Here is a 22,867-nt window from a genome sequence, read left to right as displayed (position 1 = left end):
GGGGGCCGGTTCTGGGACATAGTATGTTACAGACCAAATCTGCAGTACTGGCGTCCCACAGTGCACCGGTTCAAGTCCCAGCTGCTCTACTTCCAATCCAGCTCTCTGCTACAGCCAAGGAAAGTGGTAGAAGACGGCCCAAGTCCTTGGTTCCTTGTACCTGCATGGGGATCTGAAAGAAGCTCCTGGCTCCTGGCTTCCATGTCGCTAATGTCTAGCAGTTGTGACTAATTGGAATGTGAACCAGAGGAAAGATGATTGCGCTCTCTCTGTGTGTCTCTCTCCATTTCTCTCTCTCTCTCTCTCTCTCTCTCTCTCTCCCTCTCCTTCTCTCTGTGTGTAACTTTGACTTTCAAATAAATAAATAAATGTTCAAAATATAAATTAAGGGCCCGAGCCAGGGCTCACTTGGCTAATCCTCTCTCTGCGGTGCCGGCATCCCATACAGGTGCCAGGTTCTAGTCCCAGTTGCTCCTCTTCCAGTCCAGCTCTGAGCTGTGGCCCAGGAGGGCAGTGGAGGATGGCCCAGGTGCTTGTGCCCCTGCACCCACATGGGAGACCAGGAAGAAGCACCTGGCTCATCTATTCGGATTGGAACAGCACTGCCTGTAGCTGTCAATGGGGAGGGAATAAACAGAAGGAAGACCTTTCTCTCTGTGTCTCTCTCTCACTATCTATAACTCTGCCTCCAAATACATAAATATATATTTATATAAATTTTGTAAAAATGACTGAAATGCTTTTCTGTCCATAATCTCACAACAATTTCCAGGTCTCATGGCATTAATCGACTACTTAAGACGCCAGACACCCTCGTCTGCCCTGGGCACTATCCTCTCTGAGGCGTCTGACCCCAAGCCTGCTATATAGGGGCAGCACATGTAGATAGGGCCTCCCTCTGCCCATGAAAACCAGCCCAACCCTCACCCTGCAGCTCTGGCACAGGAGCTCCAGCCCCAGGACTCCCAGGTGTCCACTCAGTGAGCGCACTCAACACAGATGCTCACCATGGAGACTGGGCTGCGCTGGCTTCTCCTGGTCGCTGTGCTCAAAGGTAATGATGGGGAACGCGGGGTACTGAGTCTGGGAGAGGACGTGAGTGAGAGACACAGAGAGTGTGAGTAACAGCTTCCTGACCATGTCGTCTGTGTTTGCAGGTGTCCAGTGTCAGGAGCAGCTGGAGGAGTCCGGAGGAGGCCTGCTCACGCCTGGAGGAACCCTAACACTACCTGCACAGCCTCTGGATCCGACATCAGTAGCTACAGCATTGGCTGGGTCCACCAGGCTCCAGGGAAGGGGCTGGAATGGATCGGATACAATAGTTATGGTGGTAACGCATACTACGCGAGCTGGGTGAATGGTCGATTCACCATCTCCAAAACCTCGACCACGGTGGATCTGAAAATGACCAGTCTGACAGCGGCGGACGCGGCAACCTATTTCTGTACAAGAGACACAGTGAGGGGCCCTCAGGCTGAGCCTAGACACAAAACTCCTGCAGGCGCCCGCGGCTACACCAGGGGGCGCACTAGACGCACTGAGCCCAGATTCTGCTCCTGCACAGGCGCAGAGGGAGATGAAGCCCTGGTTTCCTGTCAGGGAACTGGGGTTTCCTCACCTGTAACAGTTTTGAGGGAAGAATTCTAGTTTTTGATTCTGTCCCTCCCAACTTCAATGACGGATTGAAAGTTTGATGTAAAAGGAAGAAGTCCTAAATGAACAATTTGGTTCATGGACAGCGACTGTGCTCACCAGGGTCAGAGATGTGGGAATATTGAGGACACTATTGAGTCTCTTCCAACCTGACTCAGGACAGCACCCTCAGGGCACTGAAAGCTTTGGACAGTTTCAGTTTTCCCTGTATCACCAGGGACAGCTGAGACAGGGCCGTTGATCTGTTAAACAGCAACTATTCCACTCATCCGTCTCCTGCCACAACCAGCAAGTGTGCACTGAACCAACCTTTGACTTTACATGTGGGTGATCCACACTCACTTTCTGCAGACTTTAACCCGACCTGCATTTCCCTTTAATCCTGGAACAGTCTGTGGTCCCTGTGTGAACATCACAGCACTCAGGAATGTACTTCCAGCTCAGCTGTGTCTCAGGCTGAGCTTCTGCAGGCATCTGGGAAGCCTACAGGGACTTTCTCATCCTCTAGGTCCTGGGACCCTCCTATGGGCTCCCTGCCTGAACTCAGGAGGGGAAATGTCCTGGACATCAGCAGTCAAGGTCATAACTGAATGGAAAGTGTTGGGTGTGCACCTCCAGCTGATCTGGTTCTACTCCAGTGTCGTGGGACCCCTGCACCTGCTGTGGATCAGGGAGATCAGAAAGTGTGACACACAGTGGCTGTGCACTCTGGAGCTGGAGTCCACATCATCATGGGGAGCTGTGTCTGTGGCTCCGGCATGACGCCCAGTGTCCTGAGGCTGAATCACAGCTGCAGGAAGAGCCAGTCCCAGAGACCATGTGTCCAGAGTCCCTGTTCTTCACTCCATGTCTATGCTGATGAGTCATCAATCCACTTGGAGTCTTTCTTTAATATACAGAGGGAGACACCCAAGCTGCATATCACATTGCTGGATGGAGCATATTTGCACGCTTTCCCACACTTGTAACTGACAATGCACCCTGGAAGACAGTAGATGATGGATCTGTTATGAGGCCCCATCACCATGGTGGGAACACTGATGCAGTTCCATGCTCCTTGGTTCCAGCTGCCAAGGCTGAGTGCACTGCCTTTATTTATCATCTCCATAAAACATTGGCAAACACAACACCAGTATTCAGAGATCTGAATCTTTTTGACTGGCCATTGTTCATCCTTTTGTCCCATGTAGGTAGCATCACATATTATGTGTCTTCCTGGCCTGGATGGTTAGCAGAGTGTACTTTTACTGACATATTATCCTAGGCACATTATTCTCCAGGATCATCCAAGTTGTCCAAAATTACAGAATTTCTTTCTCTGCACTGCTTTTAAACTCCTTTTAAAATGTAACTTTGTCCATTTCTTCATTTTCCATTCCTGCTTCCATGAGATGTCACTGGATCGTATGTGTGACCTCTTTTGAATGACGGTGCTTTAAATGAAAAGGAACTGCAGAGGTGTTTGCCACACTGATTGCAGATCCCGTGGACACCTCCCTGGGATTTCATATTCATTGTCCATGCAATGGTGCTTGAACATCATGTAATAATTCTATTTCTAGTTTTTGATGCTTTTCCATAACGGTTTTACTAATAACCTGACACAGACTTGTACCAGGGTTATCATCTCTCTCTACCTCCATAAAACATGTCAGCTCTGGTATGTCTGATAATAGCCATTCTAACAGGAGCGATGCGATGTCTCATTGTGCTTCTAACATGGACATACATGATGGTCCCAAATTGATAGCATTTTATATGTCTGTCTATATATCTTCTTTTAATAATTTATAGAAATGATATAAATTTTAAAATTTATCGTTTTATATGAGACCTTGTCTTTATGTATTTGTCCAAAACCACAGAGAGACTGAGACTGACAGTGATCTTCTAATTCCTGGTCACTTCCCCGATGGCTACAAAAGATTCAGCTGGGTCAGGTGACAGCCAGGTGCTTGGAATTCTGTCCAGGGTTCCCACGTTGGAGTACTTGGAACTTCACCTATGGCCTCCCAGAGGGGCTTAGGCAGGAATCTGACACTGGAACCAAACTAGGACACAGCACTCAGCATCCTGACACGGGAGGCAGGAATCCCTCAGGCTCACTCCAGTGCTGCTCCTGTCTCCACCTTATCATCACTGCATTTAAACAATTGATTTCTTCCCTTGGGATCAGTGGCTTGAGATCTTTCAACATTAGGAAATAGGCTCCTAATCATATGTATAATTAATCTTCAATTTATTTTAAGTATCTATTTTATTTTAGAGACTGTGTTATAGCAAGAGAGGAAGAGACCAACGGATGTAGAGTGAGGCTTCCGTCCACTGGTTCACTTCGTGAATGGCTCAAAGGCTATGATGTCTGATCCTGAAGCCAGGAGCCTGGAACTTCTTCCAGTTTCCCACAGGGCTGGAAGGGGACAAACACTTGGGTCATGGTAGACAGTGGTCACCATTGCACTGCCTACATCTGTGAGTTCAAGCTTGTGGACTGCATATATAACTAATGTCACATACTATGTGTCCACATCTACCTGGATTATATCTTTTAGTATGTATGCTCCAGGCTGACCCACATTTCCTAATGACAGAACAATCTCCTTCTTAACACTGAATAATATCCATGTCCAAGTGGGAAAGAATGCATTCACTGTTTTATGCGCACTTGTTCTTTGTAGACTGAACTATTGGGAACACAGCTGCATTACCTTAACGCAGGACTGCAGGTGAATTGTGACACAGTGACTTCTACCCAGTGCTTGACCTGAACTCAGAGTCATGGTTACAGAACAGGGAAGAGGGGGGAACACAGGGCAGCTGATACCAGGGCACAAAGCACCACTCACAAGAGGAATAACTCTGCTCCACACCACAGTGGGCAGACCAGTTCACTAGAACACACATCACTTTTCACAAATAACTAGAACTGGGGCCTCAGGGCTGCCCAACTCAGAGTGATTGAAAGGAGGTGGAAATGTGAATGACCGTGAGTTGAACTGTACCATTTCTACGACACACAGATTCCAATAGCACATTACACCCCACTACCATGTGCAGTGTTCTGTGTTCAGGAACAGTTTTAAACTAAGGCAATGGATGAATAAGGAAACAAAACATAGTTAACCTTAAAAAATACACTTGCAGTCCTTCATCTGTTTTAAAGTGGGCGACAGGCATTAGGACAAAATTGGCTAAGTCCCCACTAGGGACACCCGTGTTCCCATCACAGAACTGACTGAGCCCAGCCTCACGGCTTCCCACACTTTTCCCTCATAATGCATCATGGGAAACTGTAGGTGATGCTACAAGCAAATGAACCCCTATGTCTGACGTTGGAATTACAGTCACATTTTCTTGCTCCAGGGTTCAGAAAGACTAACTCCTAGATGTCATAGGCATTTGGGATGTCTGGGGCTCTCAACCCAAAGGCAGAAATTTCCCATTGTCACCTTTTCTGTCCATCTCTACATTTCTGTAACTCTCACCCCTTCTCTCTCTATCACTGTCCCAATGTCTATCATACAGATGAAAAGGAACTAATGGGTATTTAAATAAATGAGGAACATGACATTGCTAACATTGGATATGAAGGGTAAACACTGAATTAAGATGAAACAATGTATTTGCCTTCAACTTTTTAAAATTATGATAACATAAAAATTCATATGATCTGAATCATATCATAGCCATCACCCTACATACCCAGGACAACCACATCTGCCCTGGGCGCTGTCCTGTCTGAGGCATCTGACCCCATGCCTGCTATATAGGGGCAGCACATGCAAATAGGGCTCCCTCTGCCCATGAAAACCAGCCCAGCCCTCACCCTGCAGCTCTGGCACAGGAGCTCCAGCCCCAGGACTCCCAGGTGTCCACTCAGTGATCGCACTCAACACAGATGCTCACCATGGAGACTGGGCTGCGCTGGCTTCTCCTGGTCGCTGTGCTCAAAGGTAATGATGGAGAACGCGGGGCACTGAGTCTGGGAGAGGACGTGAGTGAGAGACACAGAGAGTGTGAGTGACAGTTTCCTGACCAGGACGTCTGTGTTTGCAGGTGTCCAGTGTCAGTCGCTGGAGGAGTCCGGGGGAGGCCTGGTCACGCCTGGAGGATCCCTGACACTCAACTGCACAGTCTCTGGATTATCCCTCAGTAGCAATGAAATAAACTGGGTACTGCAGGCTCCAGGGGAGGGGCTGGAATATATCGCAACCATTGGTAGTAGTGTAGCACATACTACGCGAGCTGGGCAAAAAGCCGATCCACCATCACCAGAAACACCAACCTGAACACGGTGGACCTGAAAATGACCAGTCTGACAGCCTCGGACACGGCCACCTATTTATGTGCCAGAGTCACATGAGGGGCCCTCAGGCTGAGCCCAGACACAAACCTCCCTGCAGGGACGCGCGGCTCCACCAGGGGCGCATAAGATCCACTGAGCCCGGATTCTGGTCCTGCACAGGCGCAGAGGGAGATGAAGCCCTGGTTTCCTGTCAGGGAACTGGGGTTTCCTCACCTGTAACAGTTTTGAGGGAAGAATTCTACTTTTTGATTCTGTCCCTCCCAACTTCAATGACGGAGAGAAAGTTTGATGTAAAAGGAAGAAGTCCTAAATGAACAATTTGGTTCATGGACAGCGACTGTGCTCACCAGGGTCAGAGATGTGGGAATATTGAGGACACTATTGAGTCTCTTCCAACCTGACTCACGACAGCACCCTCAGGGTACTGAAAGCTTTGGACAGTTTCGGTTTTCCCTGTATAACCAGGGACAGATGAGACAGGGCCGTTGATCTGTTAAACAGCAACTATTCCACTCATCCCTCTCCTACCACAACGAGAAAGAGTGCACTGAACCAACCTTTGACTCTACATGTGGGTGATCTACACTCACTTTCTGCAGACTTTAACCCGACCTGCATTTCCCTTTAATCCTGGAACAGTCTGTGGTCCCTGTGTGGACGTCACAGCACTCAGGAATGTACTGCAGCTCAGCTGTGTCTCAGGCTGAGCTTCTGCAGGCACCTGGGAAGCCTACAGGGACTTCCTCATCCTCTAGGTCCTGGGACCCTCCTGGGGGACTCCCTGCTTGAACTCAAGAGAGAAATGTGCTGGACATCAATAGTCAAGGTCATCACTGAATGAAAATTGTTGGGTGTGCACTTCCAGCTGATCTGGTTCTGCTCCAGTGTCGTGGACCCCCTGCACCTGCTGTGGTTCAGGGAGAGCAGAAAGAAGGACACACAGTGGCTGTGCACTCTGGGGCTGTAGTCCACATCACAGGGAGCTGTGTCTGTGGCTTCAGCATGATGACCAGTGTCCTGAGGCTGAATCACAGCTGCAGGAAGAGGCAGTCCCAGAGACCATGTGTCCACGTCTCTGCTCTTCACTCTGTATCTGTGCTGACTGGGATCATCAATCCATTTGTTGTCTTTCATCTATTTAGAGAGGGAGACATCCAGGCTGCATATCAGAGTGCTGGACGGAGCCCATTTACACATTTCACACACTTGTAACTGACAGTGCACCCTGGAAGTCAGTAGATGATGGATCTGTTATGAGGCCCCAGCACCATGAGGCAACAGTGATGCAGTTCCATGCTCCTGGGTTCCAGCTGCCAAACCTTGAGTGCACTGCCTTCATTTATCATCTCCATAAAACATTGCAAAACACAACACCAGTATTCAGAGATCTGAATCTTCATGATTTCCCATTTTTGCCATTTCATTATCATTACATATTTGGTAAATAATATTTAATATAGGCATATGAGGTACAGTGATATGTGTTGAATAAACGAATGCATACTGTGTGGAATAATGAAGTCAGACTTACTGACATGTTTATCACAAAACCCACATTTTTCATGGTAGAATGTTGTTTGTCTAATGTCTTCGTATTCTACAGACACTATATTCTCTTAACCTCTGTCACCATGCGGCACAGTAGATCCCTCAGTGTGTGGATCCTGTGGGACTGAAACTCTGACCTTGCTCCAGCATCTCCTCTGTTACCCCCTCCCTCAGACGTTGGTCTTCACCATTGAACTTCTGCCTTGTGAGTTCATCCTTTAATCCCACGTAGGTAGCATCACATATTATTTGCCTTCTGGGCCTTGGTATTTTAGCAGAGTGTACTTACCCTGACATATTATCCTTGGATATTATTCTCCAGGATCATCCATGTTATCCAAGATACCAGAATTTCTTCCTGTATACTATAACCATATAAACTTCCTGTTAAAATATAACTCTGTCCATTTGTCCCATTATCCATTCCTTCTTAAATGCAAATTTTCCTGGATTATATGTGTGAACTCTTGAGAATGATGCTGCTTTAATTGAACATGGGACTGCAGAGGTGTTTTTCATAGTGACTGCAGAATGTTGTGCCATTAGGCATCATAACATTGTGAACATCATGGCAGTCTTCAGGCTAATTTTGTGAACATGGATGGGAGGGACCCCATCCCAACACAGGACTTCAGACGAGACCAGGGCTGACTCTAGCAGCACTGTGCTCTTCGCTGAAGCTGGGGACCCAGGAGATCTACTGTGATCTCCTCCATAGCAGATTCCCCAGGAATGAACAAATCCCACTAGGCCTCACTCCCAGAGCTCCCATCTTTTCTCCCATGGTCTTCCTGGGAGCACATCTAAAACACAACACCTTTGGGACACACTGAGCTGTGGTGGAATGAGAAGGCCATGCCTAGATGGCTGCTAGCAAGCGAGCATCAGTTACTCAGGGATGGCTTCAATACCACCTGGCAATGGAGCCTGCCTGGCAACAGGGTGTGATTGGATGGCTTCAGATACTGCCTGGCAACAGGCTGTGATTGGTTAGGCATAAACTGCCCCTTGACCAGATTGGCTGCCTCAGCTATATAAGCTGCTGTACCTACTGAAACAAATGAGTCTGTGGGCTGCTCGCCTCTGGCCTGCTTTCACCCAACTCCTGGGGTCCTGGTGGTGACCCCGCACCTCTTACCCCCATCACGCTCCTCCTCTCATAACAGAACCATAGCAACACTGAGCCACACACATATCAGAGAAGTTTGCTTCTATACCCATTGTAGGCCTGTTGATGCAGAACCTGTCGATCAGGATGAAGAAGCCAATTGTGTATCACAGTTATTTTGAGACTGCAGAAGACTCAGAACCAGTTCTAAACATGGCTCAGACAGACAGTTCCTTTTTATTCCTTTGGGATACAGGCTATTGATCATACATTTGATACGAGAATAGTCACTTCCAATCGGTGTGTAGGCTGCTCACTTCTCGGTCAGTCTGTAATGCAGAAGCTCTGTAGTTATGCAGCATCATCTGAAAAGGTTTTCTTAGGTTGCTTGAATTTTGAATTCTAAAAGGGAAATCATGGCCAGACCAACATCAGGGAGATTTTTCCCAATGTTTCCTTCAGTAGATTTACAAGGGCTCTACATCTGACATCAGAGTCTGGTTATTCCATGCTTTTTATGTAAACATCCAGACTGTGAACCCCAGTCAGTGCTATCACATTGGGGCCATTCTCAGCATTGATGGTGTGAGGACAAACCACAGCCACCCACAGCAGGCTGCTCCCAGCATTCCCTGTGGTCCTGTTCAGGGCACTGGAGACCTCAGCTTCCTCCATGAGGCCCTGACATTGAATCCACTCATGGTGGGAGTCGTCACTGGATGCACTCCCCAGAGACGATGCCATTCCATGTCCCCCAGGCACCTGTGCATTGCATATGTTTGCCTTTATATTTCTTTTTAAATTTTATAGATATGATATAAATTTTAAACTTTATCATTTTATTAATACCTTGTCTATATGTATTTGTCCAAAACCACAGAGAGACTGAGACTGACAGTGATCTTCTAACTCCTGGGTCACTTCCCAGATGGCTACAAAAGCTTCAGCTAGGTCAGGTGACAGTGAGGTGCTTGGAATTCTGTCCAGGTATCCACGTGTGAGTACTGGAACTTCACAATGGCCTCCCAGAGGGGCTTAGGCAGGAATCTGACACTGGAACCAAACTAGGACACAGCACTAAGCCTCCTGACACGGGAGGCAGCAATCCCACAGGCTCACTCCAGTGCTGCACCTGTCACCACCTTATCATCACTGCTTTTAAAGAATTGATTTCTTCCTTGGGATTCAGTTGTTTGTGGTCATTCAACATTAGGAAATAGGCTACTAATGATATTTATAATTAATCTTTCCATTTTTAAAAAAAATCTATTTTTTATTTGAAAGGCAGTGTTATAGCAAGAGAGGAAGAGACCAACAGATGGTGAGAGAAGCTCCCATCCACTAGTTCACTTCCTATATGGCAGCAAAGGTGGTGCTGGACAAGCCTAATGCAAAGAGCTGGGAACTTCCTAAAGTTTCCCACATGGCTTGAAGGGGACACACACTTGAGTCATCATTCCCAGAGTTCCCAGGTCTGGATCCCAGCAGGCAGCTGGATTTGAAGTGGAGCAAGCAGAATCTGAACCCATGCTCCTGTGTGATGCATGCATAGGGATGGCAGCTTAACCTGCAGGGCCACAACATTGGCCCCCATGGGTGTCATCTGAAAATACTTCCTCCCCATCTGCGGGCGACTCCTGGTTCTTCAATCTTTCTCTTTGTTACTCAGAATCTGTAGTTGGATCCATTATTCGTTGTCTATGTATCTTGGTTGCCTGTACTTTGGAGATTATCAAACTATCATTGCCCAAACCAATGGGAACTTGCTTTTGTCCTGTGTCCTCTTCAAGAACTTTACAGTCTCAAGTCTTGCCTTTAAGAGTTTCATCCTGTTCACTCTCTTTGGGATACTGGTGTGAGATGACAGCATGATGAATTATTTTAGGTGCATTCAAGTTTCCCCAGCACCATGAAATTCTGCATTCAGTTTCCTGAAACATTTCAGATGACCTCATTGCATGAACTCATGGGAAGCACAGGTGGACATTTGTATTCAAGGAATAATCTGTTTGGAAAGTGTGTGGTGTGGACTTACAGGTTCTGTTTCTGCTCCAGTGTGGTGGAATCCATTGACTGCAGTGCTCTCAGGGTGAACAGAGGGGGACAGTCCAGGGCTCTGGCTCCGGGGTCAGAGTCCCCATCCCTGGGATCTGGCTGCCAGGGGCTCCCACACACTGACCCACCTGGTGAGCTGAATCAGTGCTGCATGATGAGCCAGCCCCAGACCATTTGACCAGAATCCCCACTCCTCCCTCCCTGGCTCCCCCTGGCTGTCCTCATCAGTACTTCATCCTTTCCAAGAGAAAATAACTCCTCTTCTGTCAAGTTCATACTCCTCAAGGGGAAAAAAAGTTCCTGCAGCCAGAAATGCCCAGTGCAGCGATCCCCTGTGTTTTACAGGATATTTTCTGCTAAACTGCAATTGATCTGCCATGAACAGTTCTTACAGAAACTGCAGCCAGTCACTCACCTCATGCAGCAATGTGTGTTCTGAGTGACTCCCATCTAAATCCAGAGACACAAAAATTCCTACTAAATTAAAACAGTTGTCACATCTCTGCCTTTTCTGAGAGAAGATTGACAAACAGAAAGTGTTTCTATTTAGCTGGGGACAGTTTTCATGCATTCTCCTAGAGAATTCATTGACACGATCCACCATCTGACACAGTGAATTCCATTGTTATGTGAGAACACCTCATATTTACATCACTAGAAAATGTGAAATTTAATTTGTCAGATATATACAGTCACAAGAAATTGCCCCACCAAGAGAATTCACTCAAATTATAACTGATAGAAACATATTCCATTTGTGTAAACACCATGACAGAGTCTCCCCCCAGGTGCTGAGGGGCTGTCAGTTGTATAAGATGCTGGGTCCCCAGGGTGACAAATGGCAGGACTGCACCATGGTGAGAAGAGGGTGGCCTTGTCTGGGCAAGCAGGACTGGGTTCTCTGATGACTGTGTTTTCAAGGAGTTGGCAGGTGGGCCTTGGTTGTCCATGAACTAATGTCTTGTGAAACCAGTTGGACACAGGGAGATTGCGGGGGTGAAGTAAACAGCACAGAGAGAGGTTTCCATGGACTTGATCTGAGTGAAGACAGGGGCTCTTCTAAAATGACTCAGCTTCACACATGGGAGGGGAGGAATTCGAGAGGGCAGTGGTGGGGCAGTTGTGCCAGCCGGACTCGACAGATAACCTCTCACATGCCGATGAACTCACAGCCTCGTGACTGCATTAGTACCAGGAATGATTGCAACACCACGTAATTTTCTTCTTAGAATAAAACCACAGACAGACGCAAGACAAATCAACAGAGAATTGTCCCTTCAAAATAGATTTCATAAATGTTAAATTGACAAATAGTACCTGAATCTGTATGTGAGGTATAAGGAAAGGTGTTGATGTGGATTTATTTCATCAGGAATTCTAGAGTCAGACGAACTCACAAGTCCTTCCCTAGCAACACCACCATTCTTTGTGATCGAATGACAAATGCCTACTCCTGCAGGAACTGGAAAGAACACAATAAAGCTTCATAACTGTTGTCCCCGTGCTGTGCAGTAGATCTCTCCACGTGCCTCTCTGGTCACAGAAAACTCTCTGTGCTTGCAGGAATGTGGTCCCTTTTCTTCTCTACTCCCAGACTCAGTATCTGCATTGTATTTCCTGCCTCTGTGAGCTCACTTTTGTGGATTCCATATATAATTAAGATCATCAGGGCCGGTGCTGTGGTGTAGTGGGTAAAGCCTCTGCCTTCCGTGCTGGCATCCCATATGGACGCCAGTTGGAGTCCTGGCTGTTCCACTTCCAATCCAGCTCTCCGTTGTGGCCTGGGTAGGCAGTAGAAGATGGCTTCCATCTTCAGCTCCCGTAATCCATGGGAGACCCAGTGCAGGCAACTGGCTCCTAGATTCAGATCAGTGCAGCTCTGACCATTGTTACCATTTCGAGAGGGAGCCTGTGGATGGAGGACTCTTCTCTCTCTCTCTCAGTGCCTCTCCTTCTTTCTCTATGTATCTCTGACTAAAAAAAATGAAATAAATCTTTATAAAAATGAGGAAAATCACATGGTACAAAACCACATTTTTAAGAAAAAACTAAACAAAAATAATTAACCTTAAATGAATCCACTGGCAGTCTAAAAGTGGGCAGCAGGAATTAGGACACAATTGGCTAAGTCCCCACCACAGACACGCCTGCTCCCATCAGAGTGCTGCTTTAGCTCAGCCACATGGCTTCCCACCATTTGATGATAAAGCATCATGGGAAACTGTACCTGATGCTACAAGTGAATGAGCTCCTACCACTGACGGAGGAAACACAGACCCAGTCTTTGGCACTAGGATTTAGGAAGACCAACTCCTAGATGTTGTAGGCATTTGGTATTGTGGAGCTGTCAGTCCAAAGGCAGAAACCTCCAATTGTCAACTCACTGTCCATCTCTACATTTCTATATCTCTCATCCATTCTCTCTCTGTCACTGTTCCAATGTCATGAGAATAGTTAAAAATGAACCGAAGGTTACTTTAAAATTAAGGACATGATATTGATAACACTGGATATTAAGTGCACACACATATTAGAATGAAATGAAGTCAGTGCCTTCATCTGTTAAAACAACAATGAAAAAATAAAAATTCATACAGTCTGAACCTATCATAGCCATCACCCTACACACCCAGGTCACCCACGTCTGCACTGGGCACTGTCCTGTCTGAGGCATCTGACACCATGCCTGCTATATAGGGGCAGCACATGCAAATAGGGCTCCCTCTGCCCATGAAAACCAGCCCAGCCCTCACCCTGCAGCTCTGGCACAGGAGCTCCAGCCCCAGGATGCCCAGGTGTCCACTCAGTGATCACATTCAACACAGACCCTCACCATGGAGACTGAGCTGCGCTGGCTTCTCCTGGTCGCTGTGCTCAAAGGTAATGATGGAGAATACGGGGCACTGAGTCTGGGAGAGGACGTGAGTGAGAGACACAGAGAGTGTGAGTGACAGTGTCCTGACCAGGATGTCTGTGTTTGCAGGTGTCCAGTGTCAGGAGCCGCTGAAGGAGTCCGGGGGAGGCCTGGTCACGCCTGGAGGAAATCTGACACTCACCTGCACAGCCTCTGGATTCGACATCAGTAGCTACAACATGAGCTGGGTCCGCCAGGCTCCAGGGAAGGGGCTGGAATACATCGGATACATTAGTTATGATGGTAGCACATACTACGCGAGCTGGTTGAATGGTCGATTCACCATCTCCAAAACCTCGACCACGGTGGATCTGAAAATGACCAGTCTGACAGCCGCGGACACGGCCACCTATTTCTGTGCCAGAGATACAGTGAGGGGCCCTCAGTTGAGCCCAGACACAAACCTCCCTGCAGGGACGCGCGGCTCCACCAGGGGCGCATAACATCCACTGAGCCCGGATTCTGGTCCTGCACAGGCACATAGGGAGATGAAGCCCTGGTTTCCTGTCAGGGAACTGGGGTTTCCTCACCTGTAACAGTTTTGAGGGAAGAATTCTACTTTTTGATTCTGTCCCTCCCAACTTCAATGACGGATTGAAAGTTTGATGTAAAAGGAAGAAGTCCTAAATGAACAATTTGGTTCATGGACAGCGACTGTGCTCACCAGGGTCAGAGATGTGGGAATATTGAGGACACTATTGAGTCTCTTCCAACCTGACTCACGACAGCACCCTCAGGGTACTGAAAGCTTTGGACAGTTTCGGTTTTCCCTGTATAACCAGGGACAGCTGAGACAGGGCCGTTGATCTGTTAAACAGCAACTATTCCACTCATCCCTCTCCTACCACAACGAGAAAGAGTGCACTGAACCAACCTTTGACTCTACATGTGGGTGATCCACACTCACTTTCTGCAGACTTTAACCCGACCTGCATTTCCCTTTAATCCTGGAACAGTCTGTGGTCCCTGTGTGAACGTCACAGCACTCACGAATGTACTTCCAGCTCAGCTGTGTCTCAGGCTGGGCTTCTGCAGGCCCCTGGGAAGCCTACAGGGACTTCCTCATCCTCTAGGTTCTGGCCCCCTCCTGGGGGGCTCCCTGCCTGATCTCAGGAGGGATATGCACTGGACATCAGCAGTCAAGGTCATCACTGAATGAAAATTGTTGGGTGTGCACTTCCAGCTGATCTGGTTCTGCTCCAGTGTCTTGGGACCCCCTGCACCTGCTATGCTTCAGGGAGAGCAGAAAGTGGGACACACAGTGGCTGTGCACTCTGGGGCTGGAGTCCACATCATCACGGGGAGCTGTGTCTGTGGCTCCAGCATGATGACCAGTGTCCTGAGGCTGGATCACAGCTGCAGGAAGAGCCAGTCCCAGAGACCATGTGTCCAGAGTCCCTGCTCTTCACTCCATGTCTACGCTGACTGGGGTCATCAATCCATTTGTCGTCTTTCATCTTTTTAGAGAGGGATACATCCATGCTGCATATCACAGTGCTGGACGGAGCCCATTTACACACTTTCCCATAATTGTACTGACAATGCACCCTGGAAGAGAGTAGATGACGGATGTGTTATGAGGCCCCATCACCAAGGTGGGAACACTGATGCAGTTCCATGCTCCTGGGTTCAAGCTGCCAAGGCTGAGTGCACTGCCTTCCTTTATCATCTCCATAAAACATTGGAAAAACACAACACCAGTATTCAGAGCTCTGAATCTTCATGATTTCCTCTTTTTGCCATTTCATATTCATAAATGTTTGATAAATAATATTTAATATAGACTGATGAGGTATAATGATATGTGTTGAATAAATGAGTGTATACTTGGTGGAATAATGAAGTCAGACTTACTGACATGTTTATCACAAAACCCATGTTTTTCATGGTAGACTGTCGTTTGTCTAATGTCTTGGAATTCTGCAGACACTATATTCTCTTAACTGCTGTTACCATGCTGCACAGTAGACCCCTCAACATGTGGATCCTGTGGGACTGAAACTCTGACCTTGCTCCAGCATTTCCTCTGTTCCTCCCAAGCACAGAAGTTGGTCTTCACCATTGAACTTCTGCCTCTGTGAGTTCATTCTTTTTATCCCATATACGTAGCATCACATATTATTTGCCTTCTGGGCCTTGGTATTTTAGCAGAGTATACTTATCCTGACATATTATCCTTGGATATTATTCTCCAGTATCATCCATGTTATCCAAGATACCAGAATTTCTGCCTCTATACTATAACCATATAAACTTCCTGTTAAAATATAACTCTGTCCATTTGTCCCATTATCCATTCCTTCTTAAATGCAAATTTTCCCGGATTATATGTGTGAACTCTTGAGAATGATGCTGCTTTAATTGAACATGGGACTACAGAAGTTTTTGCATAGTGACTGCAGAATGTTGTGCCATCAGGCATGATAATATTGTGAACATCATGGCAGTCTTCAGGCTAATTTTGTGAACATGGATGGGAGGGACCCCATCCCCACACAGGACTTCAGACGAGACCAGGGCTGACTCTAGTAGCACTGTGCTCTGTGCTGAAGCTGGGGACCCAGGAGATCTTCCGTGGTACCTCCAACAGCAGATTCCCCAGGAATGAACAAATCCCACTAGGCCTCACTCCCAGAGCTCCCATCTTTTCTCCCATGGTCTCCCTGGGAGCACACCTAAAACACAACGCCTTTGGGACACACTGAGCTGTGGTGGAATGAGAAGGCCATGCCTAGATGGCTGCTGGCAAGCAAGCAACAGTTACTAAGGCATGGCAGTAATGCCACCTGCAAGCATCATTTATTCAGGCATGCCTTCAATGCCACCTGGCAACGGATCCTGCCTGGCAACAGGGTGTGATTGGATGGCTTCAGATACTGCCTGGCAACAGGCTGTGATTGGTTAGGCATAAAATGCCCCTTGACCAGATTGGCTGCCTCAGCTATATAAGCTACTGTACCTACTGAAACAAATGAGTCTGTGGGCTGCTTGCCTCTGGCCTGCTTTCACCCAACTCCCGGGTCTGTGTGGTGACTCTGCGCCTATTGCCCCCACCAGAATGAATCCATAGCAACACTGAGCCACACACAATCAGAGAGGTTTGCTTCTATACCCATTGTAGGCCTGATGACGCAGAATCTGTCGATCAGGATGAAGAAGCCAATTGTGTATCACAGTTATTTTGAGACTGCAGAAGACTCAGAACCAGTTCTAAACACAGCTCATACAGATAGTTCCTTTTTATTCCTTTGGGATACAGGCTATTGATCATACATTTGATATGAGAATAGTCACTTCCCATTGGTGTGTAGGCTGCTTACTTCTCAGTCAGTCTGTAATGCAGAAGCTCTGTAGTTATGCAGCATGATCTGAAAATATTTTCTTAGGTCTCTTGAATTTTGAAGATCTGAAAGGGAAATCATGGCCAGACCAACATCAGGGAAATTTTGCCCAATGTTTCCTTCAGTAGTTTTACAAGGACTTTGCATGTGCCATCAGAGTCTGGTTATTCCATACTTTTCATGTAAACATCCAGACCGTGTACCCCTTGTCAGTGCTGTTACGTTAGGGCCATGCTCAGCACTGATGCTATGAGGACAAACCACATCCACCCCCAGCAGGCTGCTCCCAGCATTCCCTGTGGTCCTGTTCAGGGCACTGGAGACCTCAGCGTCCTCCATGAGGCCCTGATATTGAATCCACTCATAGCGTGGAGTCATCACTGGATGTACTCCCCAGAGACGACGCCATTCCATGTCCCCCAGGCACCTGTGCATTGTATATGTTTGCTTTATATTTCTTTTTAAATTTTATAGATATGATATAAATTTTAAACTTTATCATTTTATTAATACCTTGTCTGTATGCATTTGTCCAAAACCACAGAGAGACTGAGACTGACAGTGATCTTCTAACTCCTGGGTCACTTCCCAGATGGCTACAAAAGCTTCAGCTAGGTCAGGTGACAGTGAGGTGCTTGGAATTCTGTCCAGGGCTCCCACGTGGGAGTTGTGGAACTTCACAATGGCCTCCCAGAGGGGCTTAGGCAGGAATCTGAAACTGGAACCAAACTAGGACACAGCACTCAGCATCCTGACACGGGAGGCAGGAATCCCTCAGGCTCACTCCAGTGCTGCTCCTGTCTCCACCTTATCATCACTGCATTTAAACAATTGATTTCTTCCCTTGGGATCAGTTGCTTGAGATCTTTCAACATTAGGAAATAGGCTCCTAATCATATGTATAATTAATCTTCAAGGTATTTAAGTATCTATTTCATTTCAGATGCCACAAAAAGCCGGGGAGGTGATTAACCAGCCAATGATGATGGCTGCCAGGCAGCTCCATGATGAAGCTCGCAAATGGTCCAACAAGGGCAATGATATCATTGCAGCAGCCAAACACATGGCTCTGCTGATGGCCGAGATGTCTCGGCTTGTGAGAGAAGGCAGTGGTACCAAGCGGGCACTCATTCAGTGTGCCAAGGACATCGCCAAGGCCTCGGATGAGGTGACTCGGTTGGCCAAGGAGGTTGCCAAGCAGTGCACAGATAAGCAGATTAGAACAAACCTCTTACAGGTGTGTGAACGAATCCCAACTCTAAGCACCCAGCTCAAAATCCTGTCCACAGTGAAGGCTACCATGCTGGGCTGGACTCCCATCAGCGACCAGGAGTCTGAGCAGGCCACAGACATGCTGGTTCACAAAGCTCAGAGTCCCATGCAGCCTGTGAAGGAGACAGTGCAAGAAGCAGAAGCTGCTTCAGTCAAAATTCGAACAGAAGCTGGATTTACACTGCGCTGGGTTAGAAAGACTCCCTGGTACCAGTAGGCACCTAACTGGACATGGTTGGCACAGAAACCCCTACTAAATAGAAGGAAAATGATCAAGGCCCAGGAGACACCCATAGGTGCTGGGGCTTGAATGCCACAACCTGGCCTGACATCAGAAAGGAATGGAGGCCTCTTCATATTAGAAACCATTTATACTCTTTTGTCATGGATGCTTTGAGATGTGTCTCCATATAAAGCCTGTATTCTCAAAACACAGTTATATTCATGCACACTCTATCCCAGTAGGCATGGGTTTCTAGCCCATGGACTTCACCTAAGCTCAGAATCCAAGTGAACACTAGCCAGACACCTCTTCTGCCCTTATTCTTTAGGGAACATTTCCCTTTCTGTTTCCATTTTACTGGTCCTCATCCTCCCATCAGGCTCCCAAGACCCAGAGCCCAGGCAATTCAGTTAAGAAGGAAATCACTGTGCCTCCAAAAATGGTTTTGGGGTTTCCGTGTTGCTGCTGACCCTACAAAAAAATGTGAATGACAGTGTTATAGCAAGAGAGGAAGGGACCAACAGATGGAGGGAGAATTCCTTCCACTGGTTCACTTCATGAATGGCTGCAAAGGCTGGGATGGCTCAGCCTAAAGTCAGGAGCCTGGAACTTCCCCCAGTTTCCCGCAGGGTTGGAAGGGGACAAACACTTGGGTCATGGTAGACAGTGATCAACATTGTACTTCCTATCTCTGTCCATTCAAGCTTGTGGACTGCATATATAACTAATGTCACATACTATGTGTCCACATGATCCTGGATCATTTCTTTTAGTATGTATACTCCAGGCTGACCCATGTTTCATAATGACAGAACAACCTCCTTCTTAATACTGAATAATATTCTATGTCCAAATGTGAAAGAATCCATTCACTGTTTTATGCACACTTGTTCTTTGTAGACTGAACTATTGGGAACAAAGCTGCAACCTGAACACAGGACTGGGGGTGAATTGTGACACAGGGACTTCTACCCAGTGCTTGATCTCAACTCAGAGTCATGATTACTAGACACAGGGAAGTGGGGGGGAACACAGGGCAGCTGATACCAGGGCAGAAAGCACCACCAAGGGCAGGAATGCTTCTGCCCACACCACAGTGGGCTGACTCAGTTCACCACAACACACAGCATGTTCCACGAATAACTAGAACTGAGGTCTCCAGGCCTCCCAACAGAGTGATGGAAAGGAGGTGGAAATGTGAACTATAATGAGTTGATCTTTGCCCATTTCTACCATGCACATTCCAATAGCACTCTACACCCCACTACCATGTACAGTGTTCTGTGTTCAGGAACAGTTTTAAACAGTTTAAATAATTTTTAAACTTTAAGGCAATGGATGAATAAGGAAACAAAACATAGTAAACCTTAAAAAATGCACTTGCAGTCCTTTATCTGTTTAAAAGTGGGTGACAGGCATTAGGACAAAATTGGCTAAGTCCCCACTAGGGACACCCGTGTTCCCATCAGAGAAATGACTGAGCCCAGCCTCACGGCTTCCCACACTTTCCCCTCATAATGCATCATGGGAAACTGTAGACGACGCTACAAGCAAAGGAGCCCCTACCACCGACGATGGAATTACAGACACGGTTTCTTGATCCAGGGTTCAGAAAGACTAACTCCTAGATGTCATAGGCATTTGGGATGTCTGGGCTGTCAACCCAAAGGCAGAAATCTCCCATTGTCACCTTTTCTCTCCATCTCTACATTTCTGTATCTCTCACCCCTTCTCTCTCTATCTCTATCCCAATATCTTTCATATAGATGAAAAGGAACTAATGGTTATTTAAATAAATGAGGGACATGATATTGCTAACACTCGATATGAAGGGTACACACATATTAAAATGAAACAAGCTATTTGCCTTCACATTTTTAAAAATATGCTAACATAAAAATTCACATGATCTGAATCCAATCATAGCCATCACCCTACACACCCAGGACACCACATCTGCACTGGGCACTGTCCTGTCTGAGGCATCTGAACCCAAGCCTGCTATATAGGGGCAGCACATGCAAATAGGGCTCCCTCTGCCCATGAAACCAACCCAGCCCTCACCCTGCAGCTCTGGCACAGGATCTCCAGCCCCAGGACGCCCAGGTGTCCACTCAGTGATCGCACTCAACACAGACGCTTACCATGGAGACTGGGCTGCGCTGGCTTCTCCTGGTCACTGTGCTCAAAGGTAATGATGGAGAACGCGGGGCACTGAGTCTGGGAGAGGAAGTGAGTGAGAGACACAGAGAGTGTGAGTGAGAGTGTCCTGACCATGTCGTCTGTGTTTGCAGGTGTCCAGTGTCAGGAGCAGCTGGAGGCGTCCGGGGGAGGCCTGGTCACGCCTGGAGGAACCCTGACACTCACCTGCACAGCCTCTGGATTCGACATCAGTAGCTACTACATGAGCTGGGTCCGCCAGGCTCCAGGGAAGGGGCTGGAATACATCAGATTCATCAATACTGGTGTTAGCACATACTACGCGAGCTGGGCGAAAGGCCGATTCACCATCTCCAAAACCTCGACCAGGGTGGATCTGAAAATGACCAGTCTGACAGGCGCGGACACGGCCACCTATTTCTGTGAGACACAGTGAGGGGCCCTCAGGCTGAGCCCAGACACAAACCTCCCTGCAGGGGCACGCGGCTCCACCAGGGGGCACACAAAACGCACTAGCCCAGATTCTGGTCATGCGCAGGCACAGAGGGAGATGAAGCCCTGGGTTCCTGTCAGAGATTTGGGGTTTCCTCACCTGTAATAGTTTTGAGGGGAGAATTCTACTTTTTGACTCTGTGCCTGCCAACTTCAATGACGGATTGAAAGTTTGATGTAAAAGGAAGAAGTCCTAAATGAACAATTTGGTTCATGGACAGCGACTGTTGCTCACCAGGATCAGAGATGTGGGAATATTGAGGACACTATTGAGTCTCTTCCAACATGACTCAGGACAGCACCCTCAGGGCACTGAAAGCTTTGGACAGTTTCAGTTTTGCCTGTATAACCAGGGACAGCTGAGACAGGGCCGTTGATCTGTTAAACAGCAACTATTCCACTCATCCCTCTCCTACCACAACGAGAAAGAGTGCACTGAACCAACCTTTGACTCTACATGTGGGTGATCCACACTCACTTTCTGCAGACTTTAACCCGACCTGCATTTCCCCTTTAATCCTGGAACAGTCTGTGGTCCCTGTGTGAATGTCACAGCACTCAGGAATGTACTTGCAGCTCAGCTGTGTCTCAGGCTGGGCTACTGCAGGCACCTGGGAAGCCTACAGGGACTTCCTCATCCTCTAGGTCCTGGGACCCTCCTGGGGGGCTCCCTGCCAGAACTCCAAGGGGAAATGCCCTGGACATCAGCAGTCAAGGTCATAGAAGAACTGAAAGTATTGGGTGTCCACTTCCAGTTGATCTGGTTCTGCTCCAGTGTCGTAGGACCCCTGCACCTGCTGTGGTGGAGGGAGAGCAGAAAGTGGGACACACAGTGGCTGTGCACTCTGGGGCTGGAGTCCACATCATCACGGGGAGCTGTGTCTGGCTCCAGCATGATGCCCAGTGTCCTCAGGCTGAATCATAGCTGCAGGAAGAGCCAGTCCCAGAGAACATTTGTCCAGAGTCCCTGCTCTTCACTCCATGTCTATGCTGACTGGGGTCAACAATCCATTTGTCGTCTTTCATCTGTTTAGGGAAGGAGACATCCAGGCTGCATATCAGAGTTCTGGACAGAGCACTTTTACACTATTTCTATACTTGGAAGTGAAAATGCATTCTGAAGACAGCAGATGATGGATCAGTTAGGAGTCCAGATGAAAAACGCGCGAACGCTATTGCAGTTCCCTGCTCCTGGGTTCCACCTGCCAATCCTTGAATGAACTGGCATTTATTTATCATCTGCATAAAACATTGGCAAACACAACCCCAGTATTCAGAGAACTTAATCTGCAGTTGGCCATTTTTGTCATTTCCTTTTCATAAATGTTTGATAAATAATAACTGAACATAGACGTGAGATAAATGATATGTGTTCAAAAATGACTGTATCAAATTGATGGAATTATAAAGTCATTCTTATTGACATGCTCATCACAAAATCCACATGTTCCCATGGTCGAATGTCAGTTTCCTGTGTTGGAATTCTGTAGACACAATATTCTCTTAACCTCTGTCACCATGCTGTACAGTAGATCCCTCAGTGTGTGGATCCTGTGGAACTGAAACTCTGACCTTGCTCCACCGTCTCCTCTGTTACCCCCACACTCGGACTTTGGTCTTCACAATTGTATTATGTCTCCGTGAGTTCATCATTTTATCCCATGTAACTAGCATCACATATTATCTGTCTTCTTGGACTAGATGGTATACTGTACATTTACTGACACATTATCCTTAGGCATTATCCAAGTTATCCAAGACATCAGAATTTCTTCCTCTTTACTGCCTTATAAAC

The 22,867-nt window shown here is 47.3% G+C and overlaps 2 protein-coding genes and 3 gene segments (V, D, J or C); all 5 read left to right on the top strand.

The window, feature by feature from the left end:
* LOC103346896 (immunoglobulin heavy variable 3-23-like) overlaps nt 1–22,867 on the top strand; it is a 504,788-nt gene that overhangs the window by 335,241 nt on the left and 146,680 nt on the right.
* Nucleotides 1–22,867, top strand: part of LOC100353328 (immunoglobulin heavy variable 3-11) — a 215,931-nt gene that overhangs the window by 186,554 nt on the left and 6,510 nt on the right. The window lies entirely within an intron of this gene.
* Nucleotides 13,467–14,027, top strand: LOC138847317 (immunoglobulin heavy variable 3-23-like). The segment is given in 2 exon segments: nt 13,467–13,550; nt 13,654–14,027. Coding segments are annotated over 2 exon segments (420 nt in total).
* On the top strand, nt 17,869–18,864 carry LOC138847316 (vinculin-like). Its single transcript, XM_070065665.1, has one exon. The coding sequence runs from the start codon at nt 17,869–17,871 to the stop codon at nt 18,412–18,414; it is 546 nt and encodes a 181-aa protein (XP_069921766.1). The 3' UTR covers nt 18,415–18,864.
* On the top strand, nt 20,512–21,016 carry LOC138847315 (Ig heavy chain V-A2 region P-MU-3-like). The segment is given in 2 exon segments: nt 20,512–20,611; nt 20,715–21,016. Coding segments are annotated over 2 exon segments (348 nt in total).

This window comes from Oryctolagus cuniculus, chromosome 20 (assembly GCF_964237555.1).
Source record: "Oryctolagus cuniculus chromosome 20, mOryCun1.1, whole genome shotgun sequence".
Classification (NCBI taxonomy): Eukaryota; Metazoa; Chordata; class Mammalia; order Lagomorpha; family Leporidae; genus Oryctolagus; species Oryctolagus cuniculus.
This window is presented reverse-complemented; position numbering and strand designations above follow the sequence as displayed.